Raw genomic sequence first — 14,919 nt, 5'->3', positions numbered from 1 at the left:
GCATTGGAAATGTTCAGACTTAAAAATGTTACCATTAAGACTTTGTAGTGTAACTGTTTTTGTTGCATGTGCCTTTAATTCAAATGATTGGTTCTTCCCACATGCGTGTCAAAGCCATTGAGATTGCTTACTATTGCGCTGATGCATGTAACCCTTACATAGATGAACATGACAGTGACAGACAAGAATAAAGCTGATCTTTCTTTTTTACAGTAAAAAAAAAAATTCCAGCATTAATTTGATGTAAATGTTGTGGAGTTAATTCAAGCCTTTCTGCAATGATGAGTCACACACAATGCCTTTATAAAGTTGCATGCACTCACAAATGTTTAGCTTTGCACTGATTTTGCATGGTAAATGTAACAGGACACACGTTAATGTACACTGCTTAAATTAACGTTAGAAAATTTGAAAAGAGAGACTTAACGTGTTTATATCACGTTCAATCCAATATGACTGTGGACACACTATAGCTACACAGTTCTGTCCAAACAGCTTCCAAAAGATGATTTTCATCGTGGGGGTCCTTTAATGTTTTGGATGACCACTTTGATAAAAACAAGCCTTACTTTGTGTACTTCTATTGCTCACGTTGTTATTTTCTTTCATTGTGTCATTGGGTTGTGCACAACCCAATCTGCAACTTAATACACCAACAACGGTTTGCTGTGGATCTTCTCAGCTTGCAGGCCAATCTGAGGTAGCGTGCAGCCCAGCCAGCGCACAGCAGACTTAAAAGTAGCTATCTGACAAGCAGGACGAGCAGCTTACGGACTCAAGATTGTAATCTCCCAGTACAAGCAGATGGAAGTGACCTCTCACAAAGACAGCCACGTCCCCCCTCTCATAGAGCAAGAGCTTTGAAGTATTCTTCTGAGCAGAGAGAGCAAGATTATGATGTGCAGGGGATTGATTCGAGAGAGCGAGATCACCGCCAGTAGACTCCTCCAACCAAACTTCGCTTTTCTCTTCGCTCGATTCGTTGTTGGTGTTTTCACAACGCTACCTCTGATGGAGATGATAGCGTACGTCGAGTGTGAAGTAGTGTTTTTATGCTTTTCCTTGGCTGCTTTGATTATATCATTGGCTCCAGAGGGTTCGGCACTGTTTATTTTTGTATTATTGTGGAGTGTGTTGTTGGAGCAAGAGAGTTTGTTGTTCGCACCAGACTAACAGGGTCTGATCCACAGGCATCTCTCTCTCTCTCTGTCTTTTGTGCCAAGAGAGAAGGAGTTTAAGCGATTTTTTCCCAGTGGATTGCTGGAGAATTTATCGGCGGGTGGCTGGCTATCACAGATTAAGGGAAATGTCGATCAGTAATGACCCCTCTACATGTTAGTATTGCAGTAAAGCCAAGCTTTTATGTCAAAAAAATCGGAGTGGGGGCTATTACACATGACAGGGGTGATCAAGGGACTGTGGACCGAGGCTAGCATTATTAAATATTGACTACTCCTGTGATTTATGTAGAGCTTCAGGGAAAAAGTGACTTTTTAACCGTTATATATTCTTTAGTCTCCAAACCTTCCATTTATCTCTTCGTGGAAAAAAAGTATGTGTTGGCTGCATATTTCTTACTCCCAGCTGGAAAAAAGGGTGGAGGGGAAACCCTTGCCCTTAAAAAATGAGATGGATGCTGTTGCGGCAGTTCATTTCATAAACCGCCAAAAGCAGAATAGGTAAATTGGAAGCAATTATAAGATTTCACTGAAGAAAAAAAGGCTGAGCTAGTTGTACAGTAGATGACAGAGAATAATTCTTTGAGGGCACAGAGCTCAGATAAATTCATTAAGCTTGTTTATTTTTGCTTAAACGGGTAGTTTTTACAAGTTCTGAGTGTTGTTTTGTCGAATGCTTGCTCAGTAATGTTAGGCATCAGCTAAAGACCTAAGGATTGGAAGAACGATACATTAGTGGGCTTTCAGTCATTGAGGCACTTCATGCCTATTGATTTCTTTATGATGCTGCATTTCAAGCCCTTTAAATGGGGAAAGGGTGGAGGTTACGGACTCGGCACATGCGCATATTCATCCTCTTCCTGCGAACATAGAAGTCTATCTGGTCCAGTGGAGAGGTGAGAACTTGGGGGAATTAATTCCCTTTTAATTTGCAAGCAGGGCCGTATATCCTGCGGTCGATTGCATTACTGTAAGTGGTGGTGGCTGGGGACTTGAAGGCTTGGCTCTTGACCTCTTGGTTAATGTGCACACATGCATGGGTCTGACTGAATGCATTACATCCCATGAGTGCCAGTGATAAAGACAAGAGTTTGTATTTCGGTAGTGATGAAGGTTGATGTACTGAAGGTTGAAATCATGGTAGCTTTATTAGAATGTGCTGTTTCATATTTAAAGTATCTGTACTTTATTTGAATATATTTATTTTACAAAAACAAATAATGTACATTTTACTTAACTACATTTCCTGAATGAAGCTATGAAAAAAGTTATTGTGAAGGGGAGAAAATGGTCATCTGCTTAGAGATGAGATAGTGGTGTTTCATTTATGAAAAAGTTAAATTTTATAAGTAAAACCTGTTAAGTTGGTTCACAATTTACACTGGACAATTAATTTGTGTGGGCGGTATGGTGGCTCAGGGGTTAGCACTGTTGCCTCACAGCAAGAAGGTCACTGGTTTGAGTCCTGGCTGGGTCAGTTGCCATTTCTGTGTGGAGTTTGCATGTTCTCCCCATGTTCACGTGGGTTTCCCCGAATTCCCCCACAGTCAAAAGACATGTGCTATAGGTGAATTAGATGAACTAAATTGGCCTTAGTGTATGAGTGTGTGTGAATGAGAGAGTGTATGGGTATTTCCCAGTACTGGGTTGCAGCTGGAAGGGCATCCGCTGCGTAAAACATATGCTGAAGTAGTTGGCGGTTTATTCCTCTGTTGCAACCCCTGAAAAATCAGGGACTAAGCTGAAGGAAAATGAATTACTATTTGTGTATTGGACTGACATATGTTAAAGAGTAACTGATTCAAATGATCCATTTAGAGTGAGTGTCCAGTAAATGATACACTGATTCAAATGATCAATTCTGATTTTCCAGTAAATGATTCAATGATACAAATAATCTGTTCAAAGTAAGTGTCAAGTAAATGATTCACTGATTGAAATGAATAATCCAATTAGAGTGAGTTTCAAATAACTAATTGATTGATTCAAATGTTCTGTTCAGAGTAAATGTCCATTTAATGATTCACTGATAAAGATAATGTTTCTAGTGATTCTCCACTAAATCATTCATGGATTCACATGATTAATTTAGAATGAGTATCCAGTAAATGATTCACTGATTCAAACAAACTGTTCAAAGTGAGTGTCCAGTAAGTGATATACTGATTCAGAAAATCTGTTTAGAGCGAGTCTCCACTAAATTATCCACTGATTCAAATGATGTATTTAAGCCTCATTCACACTACGAGTGAATCACAGCAACTAAGCGACAAGCGAAAGTTCATTCCAACGTAGGGTGAGCTACTTTTGGTGACCTCAGTCTGAAGGCTGATTTATACTTCTACGTCAAACGCCGGCGTTTGCTACGGCGCTGACGCATAGCCGCATGGCCATCGGCGTCGCTGACGTGCACCTCTCAAAAATTGTAACTAGACGTCGCAACGACGCATAGCGCAAGCTCTGTGATTGGTCGGCTTGGTAGCGCTGACGAGTCTGGGCAGGACAGAGAGCCGCGCGAATGGCGCGAATGGCGCGAGCTGGACGCGAGCCCAGTGGAGCGATTGTTTACAAGTGTGGAGTCCCGTGAAGGAGCTCCTGATGGAAAGTTTTGTTTTGTGTTTACCTCATAGTTAAAGTTGTTGCACGTCCGCCGGTTCCTGCCACAAAATGAGCGAGTTTGAGCCACTTGTACATCCAGGAAGTGTTCAGGAAAAGCAAAACAGCAGAGAAGAAACTCGACACAGAGGAACATTAAGACCTCACTGCCCACTAGCGTTTCGGAAGTGTTAATGCAGACCAACAGAGACAGCCCGCAGAAGTATAAATGCACAGCTATGCGTGTTTCATGCGCCGTGGGTCACGCCGGTCACTTGACGCAGAAGTATAAACCAGGCTTAAACAAGCGACAGTGATTGGCGACCAGGTGGGCTTGTCAAGTGACGTGACAAAGTTTAGAATCCTTTAACTTTATGCAAATGAAGAGCTACTTTCTTGAGCGACAGCCAATAGGAGCACCAGTAGAGCTCATGTGATTCGCTCTCAGCTCGCTTAGAGGCCAGTCGTATTCTCTGTGCTGTAGACCTGCACAGACCTGTTTGCAGCAGGTCACCACCCAGAGCGACAGACAGCTACAAAGTCGCTGCTAGGGTGAATGAGGCATTAGAGTGAGTGATCAGTAAACAATTCACTAATTCAAATGATTAATTTAGAGTGAGTGTCCTGTAAATGATACACTGATTCAAATGATACATTCAGAGCTAGTCAGTAAATTCATAGATTCATTGATATTACAAACTGATCTTAAAGGGCTTTCACGTGTTTTCACTTGAATTATCATGACTTATCAGTGTAGTTAGGGCATCAACAGATTGGTAATTCAACTTTTTTGCAAACTAAACATTTGTTAGTATTTTTTACTTGCAAAAATCTATTATATTTGCATTTTTATAAGTAATATTGAAAAGGATATCAATTTAATAAAGTATGTATACTTTTACTCAAGTGCATTACTTTCTTCACCACTGTGGTACTGCTATATCCTTAAATGTTACACACTTCACTTTTAAACGTCACCTTTAAGATGTGTTAGCATGCTGGTCTTGTGAATTTGTAAGCCAAATAAATTTAACTTTGGGAAATTTTAAAGACCTTTCAATGCTTTTTATTTTGATAATGTTTATTAGATCTGAGAATGTCGGCATCTCTGTTATTTTTAATGGATTTGTTTTGGTTTTTTTTGCTTCCCATTTTTAACACAGCCCTTTATAAGGCTTTTACCAGATTGACAATATGCTCACACACACACTATTTTTCCCACCATTATTTATAAAATAGTATTTCTATATTTGCCACTTTTTCCCTCTCTCTCTGTGGATATGGCTTCCTGTGTGTTGAATCAATGTCTAGGCTGGCAGAGCAATCAATCCCCATTTCTGGATTAAGACCCAGACAGCCAAAGCCTGGGCTTCCCTGTGTCAGCAGGGCACTGCGGTTCACATATACACACACACACACACACACCCACAAAGACAAACACACACAAAGTGCAACTGAGTGTCCAGCATCCTCTTACTTTAAAAGGGTCGATGAGCTAAAAAGCTATATATATATATATATATTTTTTTTTTAAGGAAACGTTGTTTGTCTAGTTTATTAGATATTCTTGATCTGTGAACCAAATAACCATGTGTCATGCTGACACCTCAATGTCCATGATCCAAGAAAATTGGATCTGTATTTAGGAGCTTATCGGCAAAGTGATCATCATCGTAGTTTCTGAAGATGTCTGCAGGTCAGCATGCCACTGATCCTTTGATTGGGCTTTATATGGATGCTAAATTGTGTCTCTGTGTGTTCCAGGTCAGAACTTCAGCAGTTTGGACACACCGGACACCGAGATGAGAGAGCTGCTCAGCACTGGTAAAGAGGGCCAGTGGGTGTCCATAGGAGGATTGCTACCGTATTCAAATTACAGTGTGATGGTGAAGGCCTGCAACAGTCTGGGCTGTGTGGAAAGCTCTCCTGTCAGCGTTTCTCTCCCACCTGGAGGTCAGTAGCAAACACGTCTTTCTGTAATAGGACAATGCTTGCATTTGTTATGCGCCGATCCGGTGAATTGACACATTACAAATAAAAATGTAACACTACAGAAATTAAACATTTGGAAACATTTTTTTTTTAAATAATCAGACATGTTAGAGTGTTGCTGTAGTCTTGAATGTCACTTTCCTATAGAAAATTAAGCAGAAATTTGGCCAAATGGAAAGAAATTTCTCAAACTTGATTAAAAAAAAATAATTTGAGTTCTAAAGATGAACAAAAATCATATAGCTTTAGAACTATACAGCTCTAGTACACACTCTATTTCAGAGGTGGACAAACTCGGTCCAGGAGGGCCGCTGTCCTGCACAGTTTAGCCCCAACACTAATCAAACACACCTGAACAAGCTAATTAGTGTCTGCAAGATCACTAGAAATCTATAAACAGGTGTGTTTGATTAGAGTTGGAGCTAAACTGTGCAGGACAGCGGCCCTCCAGGACCGAGTTTGTCCACCCATGCTCTATACTGTACACTACCTGACAAAAGTCTTGTCATAACTCCCAGTTGTAAGAGCAACAAGTAATAACTTAATAATTAACTTTCTAGTTGATCATGTAGTAAAGTGGCAGAAGGTAGATTTTTTTTCTGCTAAACCATCTGTTTATCTGCATCCCAATGATTACAAATGCTGCAAAAGACCTATTAGAAACCATGTGGACCCGAGATTCTTACAGAATTCTCACAGAAAGAAAAATCATGGTTTGAGGATATGTTCAGGGGTGTGCTAGAGATCTGTAGACTGGATGGCAACATCAACAGCCTGAGGTATCAAGACATCTGCGCTGCCCATTACTTTACAAACCACAGGTGAGGGAAAATTCTTCAGCAGGATAGCACTCCTTCTCATACTTTAGCCTCCACATCAAAGGTCCCAAGAAGAACGACAAAAATGTCAAGGTGCTCCAGAATTGGCCAGCCCAGTCACCAGACATGAACATTATTGAGAATGTCTGGGGTAAGATGGAGAAGGCATTGAAGATGAATCCAAAGAATCTTGATAACCTCTGGAAGTCCTGCAAGAACGCTTTCTTTGCCAGGGCTTAATTTGTGCTGGAACACACCGGATCTGGCACCTCTGAAATCTGATCCGGCACATAATTTTACCGATCCCCCTCCTCATCCACCCTCCTCCCTTGTCCGCTGTTCACTTTCACTTTCTTCTGCGATATCCAAACCCTCTTCACTTTCATCCGTGACAACATGCCGGACCTGTTACCCAGATCTGTTAACAAATTAAGCACTGAATGTCAGACCTTACTGTCCTAATTAAATAATTAAAAATCAAAGCATGATCATATATTTTGTTTGGTTAAAATAAGCGTAATCCAGAGGCCTTTGCCTTTTATGTGAGCCACTTCAAATAAGCCATATTTGTTGTCCCTAAAACTTGTATAGGCAAGACTTTTGTCAGGTGATGTACATTCCCTGAGAAAATGTATTTATTCATTTTTAGGGTGACATATGGACTACTTTATTGAATATAGATAGTGGAGATTGTGCCAATAAGAAATCCTTATAGGAGCAGAAAGCAGAAATGAATCAGCGCATGTTAAATTCAGACTCAAACCTACGTTACTGTGTTTTGTGGCCGAGTCACTAAAAATATGGACCCTTTCTGATAATGAAATATGAAATAGGAATAGTCTGGAAGTTATGCAATCTAAACGATCCTCAGAAATCTCATAAACTCCGGCTGGCTGAAACACCAACATCTGCCAGAAAGCTGACAGGAATATGATTAGTGCAGTTACTTCTAAATCAATATGCAGGGATTTTGTAAACAAACTGAAATGATGCAATCACCTGATATTGAATTTTTCCCTTCCAAAACACATCACGAATAAAATGTGTATTTTTTCCCCCAGCATACACAATTGTGCAGGCAGAGAAATGCCGTGTTTCCATAATATCACCATGTTCTCCATTAACAGACAGCCTGTAAACTTCAGCCCTGGCTCTGGATATCTGACGCAGAGCTACAGGCTCTTTGCACTAATGTTTAATCACAAGCCTCCAAGCGGGCCGAGCGCGAGCTGTTTGATCAGCCTGAATCTACTGGGCCCCGTAATGCTGCTTTGTACGGGGCCAGCAGGGAGACATTGGACATCTGCTGGCTGACAGAGAACAATGCCCGCTGCTGGTGATCTAAAGACATGCTATTGCCCGTCTATGGCAATAGTAGATAAGAGTGTGCGCACACAAGAGTAGCCACTATAAGTTTATTGCCACACTAAGGAGCCACACTTTCCCACTGTTAAATTGTTGTTGATTTTAATTATGACTCTTATGGCTCCAGAATGTTCTTTTTTACGACCTTCTCAGGCAAATGAAAGGTAACAACTCATTGGTTAAATAGGCCTTGGTCCATCCTTCCTTTTACTTAATGGTGTGGGAACTTATTAAGCTGATTTATACAGAGAACGGCTGTTGGGAAGCATGTAACTCTCTCACACACACACACACACACACACACACACTGGGTTATATGTGTTTAAGGGAAGGGTAAATTACCATGAAGGAGATAAAAAAAGACAATTTAGTGATTTCCAACCGCACATTGTGTTCAGTGGGAAGGTATGGTTGAAAAAAGGTGGTCAATGGACATGTTTCATCACACGAGAGTGGCTATTTGGAGCATTATTCATGTTTTTGTGATTTTGCTTATTATTACGAGTGTCATAAAGGTCCTCAAATGCTCCAACCCTGATAATCAGGATTGCCTCTATATATTATTATTCAATCATTCTTTCATTTTCCTTCTGCTTATTCCCTTTATTCATCAGTGTCCGCCATAACGGAATGAAACCCCAACTTATCCAGCATATATTTGACACAGCGGATGCCCTTCTAGCTGCAACCCATTACTGGGAAACATCCATACACACTCATTCACACACATGCATTAAGGCCAATTTAGTTTATTCAACTCACCTATAGCGGATGTCTTTGGACTGTGGGGGAAACCGAAGCACCCAGAGGAAACCCACGCCAACACGGGGGGAACATAAAAACTCCTCACAGAAACGCCAACTGACACAGCAGGGACTTAAACTAACGACCTTCTTGCAGTGAGGCGACAGTGCTAACCACTGAGCCATTGCGTTGCCCCTTTGTTATTATTATTATTATTATTATTGTTGTTATTATTATTATTGTTATTATTGTTATTATTGTTATTTGATGAATAGAAAAATTCTAATATTTATCTGAAATTAAAACGAAAATTTGTTTAAAAAAAAGATGAATAAATAATACTTTTTTATAAAGGATGCTTTAAACTGATAAAAAAAACATTGCAGAGAAAGGCTTATGTTGTTACAAGCGATTTATATTATAAAAATATACAGTTATCTTAAATAGTAAAAATACTTATAGAATGTAAAATTAAGTTCTATTTTCTTTTTTTAATTGAGGAATTGTCAATTTGAGTTTTTCTAAGTGTAAAATTACTGATAAAGTCTGCGTTGCACGCTAGTGTTTTTTTTTTTTTTTTCATTAATCTTGTCAATATCATTCAGAAGGTCATGATTCACAGTAATTAATAACTTTATGTAGCTTTATTTTACATTGTGTTTTTTATATCCTAAGAATGTAGAAAGTAATTATTTAATGAGTGAAAATCTTGACCTTCTAAGTGAAAATTAAAAAAATTACTTGGCACCTGGCTGATATGAAAAGTTTCAATTAATTAATTTATGTTCATTTAACTCAATGGTGGGGCATCATGGTGGTGGAGTGGGTAGCACGTTCACCTCAACGCAAGAAGGTCGCTGGTTCGAGCCCCGGCTGGGTCAGTCATCGTTTTTATGTGGAGTTAACATGTTCTCCCCGTGTTCGTGTGGGCTTCTTTTAGCTGCTCTGGTATCCCCCACAGTCCAAAGACATGCGGTAAATATAAATTGAATAAACTAATTTGACCGTAGTGTATGTGTGTAAATGAGTTTGTATGGATACTTTCCCAGTGTTGGGTTGCAGCTGGAAAGGTATCCGCTGTGTGAAACATATGCTGGATAAGTTGGCAGTTTATTCCACTGTGGTGAACTATGATAAATAAAGTGACTAAGCCAAAGGAAAATGAATATTGCAAAAAATTAAATAACATAAAAAAATACTACAAACTATTTCAACAAAATGTATATATGTTTTATGTTTTATTGAATAATATATATATATATATATATATATATATATATATATATATATATATATATATATATATATATATATATATATATAAATTTTCTTTTTTCTTTTTTTCTCAACATATTAATTTGGGTGTACTAAACTCTTGATCTTGAGTTTTTTGTTAGATTAGTTCTAGTTTTGATGTATCTAATGTATATGAACAAATATACTTTTTTTTTTAAATTAATGGCACTTTAGACCTTTTCTTTAAAGTTTAAGTTATCCTGCCACTCTTGTATGTTTTAGATGATTACTTATATCTCATTTGGCTTTTGTGCAAAAGTAAACTGGCACAAATACTTCCTCATCAACAAGGCTGGTAAGACATGCCTTTAGACCCAACAACTTTTACTTTGCTTAAACATTCTATGACAATTACTCTTCCATTTATACCAGAAAGGAGGATCATTTTCCTGTAGGAAAAAGAACATGAAGTTGCTCGGACACGTTTCATGAACAAACATCAGCATTTGAAAGCCCAAAGCTCCAGCATTGTCTTATCTCTCACGCGGGTGAACGTCCCAGAGGAATGTGTGTGTATGGATTGAGGATTGATTTGGCTGGAATGGGACATGGCCTTGCATGTTCTCAGATGATGAAGCTGACCTGTAAACGCCACTCCATGTTAATTCCCAACCTTTAAAGAGAAACCAATCACTCTCTCCGATGGCCCAGTTAAAAAAAAAAAGAAAAGAAAAACGGCAGCACACCCAAGTTAAAGTTCTGCGAAATTGTTCAAGTTCAACACAAAGACATAAGAAGTATAAATTTTAAATACCACACGTTTCCCTCCACTTCTTTCAGTAGATCTTTTGGTTTGTCTTAGCTGAACTGAAGCCTTGTCTCAAACTGTCCTTGTTATATCAAAGAACAGACGGAGTAGAAGGCTTAGGATACAGACGAAACATAAAAGTGCATAGTTTAAAATGATTAGTGACACTTTTGATATACCTGAGGAAGGAGGAGGTGAAACAAAGGAAGCTTCATGCCGACTGTTTGATGAAATAAGGCTGTGAGGAATTAACTCTTTTGTCAAAGGGTTGTCTTACTCTCTTTTTCTCTCACTCTCTCAATCTCTCTCTCTCTCTCTCTCTCTCTCTCTCTTTCTCTGTAAACTTTAAGGAAGAAATCAATGCTTTGAACATATTGTTCATTGCTCAGTGTGGAACATACAGTACAGGTTAACACCATTTTTGATACAGTTGTGCAGATGAGGGCATACACTGGAAGAAAACAGATTTTTAAAAAATGCTTACATTTACAAAACAACGAAAAATCTGCTTTTTTAAAAATAAAATAATACAACAAAATATATTTAAATATTTAATTTTAAAAAAGTGGTCTAGAGTATATTTTAGGGCTTGGTTGTGTTTATAGGATGCAAAGCAATGTGTGCTTGTGCTTCATTTGTAGAAAATAACGTTGTTATTTATTTATTTATTTTTTTCATATATCTTTCTTTGATTATATACAGCTACTCAGCTAACATGAAAACAATTATAGTTCCTCTGAAAGGCCCACCCTCAAGAAGCTCTGATTGGTCAGCTAGCATCATGTGCTATGATTTGCGGATTGGCTCCACATCATGGCACGTTGCTACAAGCACAAGCTTTTGCGCTGTATAATCAGTCTAGTCAGAGCAGCTGTTATCAGCATTAGCTGCCTAAATCAGACAGAAAAATGAAGAGCACACAGCTGAACCCCACGCCTGCTCTCTAAAATGAAATCTGACAAGTCTTTCACATATAAATTCGGGATAAGCATGTGTAAGTAATATGAAACGTTCACATATCTTTTGTGAGTTGTTTTTTGAGGTGTAGAATGCATGGAAAGCATCTACATAAACATTGCATCCTTGTTTACATCCTCGCTACAACATACTGTTAATGCTAGAAGCTGTGCATGTAGTTGATCAATGTTAACAAATAAAAATACTTACAGGTTGTGGTTCACAATCCACAGCTTTGTCGGTTGGAGTTTTTAGCTGAATCCAGCACTGAACTGGGAGAGATTATGAAAGCTGTCCTTTGTCAAATGCTAGCTATACATTGTTTATAATTCTCTAGAACAGGGGTCACCAAACTTGTTCCTGGAGGGCCGGTGTCCTGCTGATTTTAGCTCCAACCCTAATCAAATACACCTGAACAAGCTAATCAAGATCTTGCTAGGTGTACTTGAAACATCCAGGCAGGTGTGTTGAGGCAAGTTGGAGCTAAACCCTGCAGGGACACTGGCTCTCCAGGACCGAGATTGGTGACCCCTGCTCTAGAACATAATTAAACTGTAAGCACTTCTCTCTTTGTGTCGTGTCCTTTGGAAGCCCAGATACAGAAACAGAAGAAGCTCTGTGGAAATAACAGCATTCGGACAGCATTTTAACTGAGGTGCTGTATAACATTACAGCACCTCTGGTCACGCCCCTTAGATGCACAGGGTGTGTGTTCTTGGTGATTACATGTAACCGAAAGCCCTTGTGATCTCACTTACCCGGAGGTATTTTTTTGTAGTCCCTAAACTTTGTTCGCTGTAGGCTTTTCTAAGCTAACTCTGTAAAGCCAATGCCTCTCTTTGCATTAAACTTTGAGCGTCTTAGATTCAGAGATGTTGTTTATGTTCACACAACTACATTACACATAAACTAAAGTTTAAAATATGATATGTATGATGTAGTGGACTACCCCTTTAACTCCAAAAAAATTATACTCTATCGCCACCAACATCTAATTTGTCAATTAAAGAGCCGGTTTTTGCTTTTCCAAAAACAATATAATCATTTTTCGCTTCTTTTTTGCGAACTAAAAACCAAAATTAAACAGACCTTAAAAAAGTTACCTTAAAATCCACAAAACAATAAAACTAAGCATCAGAAAAAAAGTGTTTGCAACGTACAAATCATTAACAAATGGTCACAAGAATAGACATTTGCTATCTATTGATGAATTAATTATGCTTGCAAAAGTAAAAATGGCAACAATATAATTTAGTATGGCCAGAGAGAGAGAGACTTGACTTTAAAATTTCTTTATTTACAATCATTTAATAAGCGTAATTTAATATTAAAAGATAAATAAAAGTTGTAGGTAGTATAGATGTATATAGATCCAGTTAATTCACCAATCAAACAAAACATATTTGAGAGAGAGAGAGGGGGGGAGGGGAGAGAGATTTTGTGTGTGTTGGTGTTTAAGTCCAAACTATATGAAGTAGTACTGGCATCTCTGAACTGCGGCAATCTGTAGGGACATGGTCCAGACCTGTCCATATGCTCATCATCATCATTATGTTTATGACTGCTTGGCCAGGCTCTGTGCTGTTTATTCCTGCCCAAAAGCCATAGCAGCAAAGGCAGATGGAGGAAAAAGAGTCAAATGGCTTTTATCCGCGAGTCCGTCCAGCAAAATCCACTCGGAGCAGCCGCAGCAGCGATTCCCTCTGCCCAGTGTTTTCTTTGCCTAATACAAGCACATGGACATTATGAAAATTGCAGCTTGGCAGTAAAAGTAATTTGGGAGCTCTGACTTGAGTGATGAGACTAACCCTCCATCCCCAAACGCCAGGATTTGGGTTTGAGATGTCCACATCCCGGCCCTTCCTTCTCCATTCAATCAGACTGTCACCCTGTCCTGCTAAATGACGCATGGGTTCGTCAAGCTTTTTGAAAGTCCCACAACAGCTTGGCATATCCATACTCCTTATTGACATAATTGGCAGTTCCATCACTCATCAATCAAAGTATTAACTTTTTTTTTCCTGCCGTAATGTCAATGAGTTGATCCAATTTAGATCGTTCTCAGTACACTAGAGAGCATAGAGACAAGAATTCAGTTTTGCATTCATCTCTCTCTCTCTCTCTCTCTCTCTCTCTCTCTCTTTATGTGCCGGCCATTCATTCATTTTATTTTAGGATTAGTTATTATTAATTCGGGGTTGCCACAGCGGAATGAACTGCCAACTTATCCAGCACGTTTTACACAGTGGATGCCCTTCCAGCCACAACCCATCTCTGGAAATATGTGTTACAATTGTCATTATAATTCATAATGTATGGAGTTAATTGATTTTTTTTTACTTTTTTATTTTTAATATGTCCATATATTATATTATATTATATTATATTATATTATATTATATTATATTATATTTCATTATATTATATTATATTATATTATATTATATTATATTATATTATATTATATTGTATTATATTATACACTGTTTTTTTATCACAAATTTTGTCACATTTAAAAAGTAATGATGTTTGATCAAGAGATTTGTCACAAGTGAAAAAGAAAAAGGGCCAAAAACCAAACTTGGTTGAGGGTGGTGGGCCGATAAGGTAAATATACCAAACAGTACTACATTAAAGTTGCTATGAGCAATTTATATTTACATTGCTTTATATTTATTCATGCAATATAATGGTTTTACATTTTATAATGAACTTATTATATTAAAAAAACAACAGAATAACAGAATGGAGTTCAGTGGAGCACCTGTTTTAGCTTTGATTTGCTCGGTGATGTTTTCTGCATTATCTTCTGTTCATCGAGTGACAGTATTTCTATTTTAAAAATCTGATTTATACAGATAGATTTCATTGAAACATTTTAATTCAGTTGGCTTTTTTAGTAGCTAAGCAATAAAACAAACAAAAAAAAGATGGTTATGTTAAATTAGAAATGACAATCTCTGTTTATGGCACTTGTCTCAACTCTCACCATCACTCTCTTCTCTGATGGCATGGTGGGCCATCAAAGGTTACCATGGGCCAACTTTGGCCCATAGGCCTTAGTTTGGGCATCTCTGCTTTAAAATATTTATTTTAGGTTTGGCTTTGGGTTTTTAATCGACGATTTTTGATTAAGTGGTTTGTCACATATATTTTAATATTACTTATAAAATAACTTATATCAAATATAAGTTAATATTAATCATTTAAAGGATTTTGTTTTTAT

At 38.1% G+C, this 14,919-nt stretch overlaps 1 protein-coding gene across 2 annotated transcripts in view; it reads left to right on the top strand.

Annotated features, from left to right (window-relative positions):
• The window catches only part of ush2a (Usher syndrome 2A (autosomal recessive, mild)), a 394,144-nt gene that overhangs the window by 185,201 nt on the left and 194,024 nt on the right, over positions 1–14,919 (top strand). For both annotated transcript variants that reach the window (XM_009293147.5, XM_073928624.1), the window contains exon 38: positions 5,538–5,726. In XM_009293147.5, coding sequence (XP_009291422.2) covers positions 5,538–5,726 — 189 coding nt within the window. The remainder of the gene's footprint in view (positions 1–5,537; positions 5,727–14,919) is intronic.

The sequence above is a fragment of the Danio rerio genome, chromosome 17 (genome assembly GCF_049306965.1).
Source record: "Danio rerio strain Tuebingen ecotype United States chromosome 17, GRCz12tu, whole genome shotgun sequence".
NCBI classification, from domain to species: domain Eukaryota; kingdom Metazoa; phylum Chordata; class Actinopteri; order Cypriniformes; family Danionidae; genus Danio; species Danio rerio.
The sequence above is the reverse complement of the archived record's forward strand: the minus strand, read 5'-3'. Positions and strand labels throughout refer to the sequence as shown.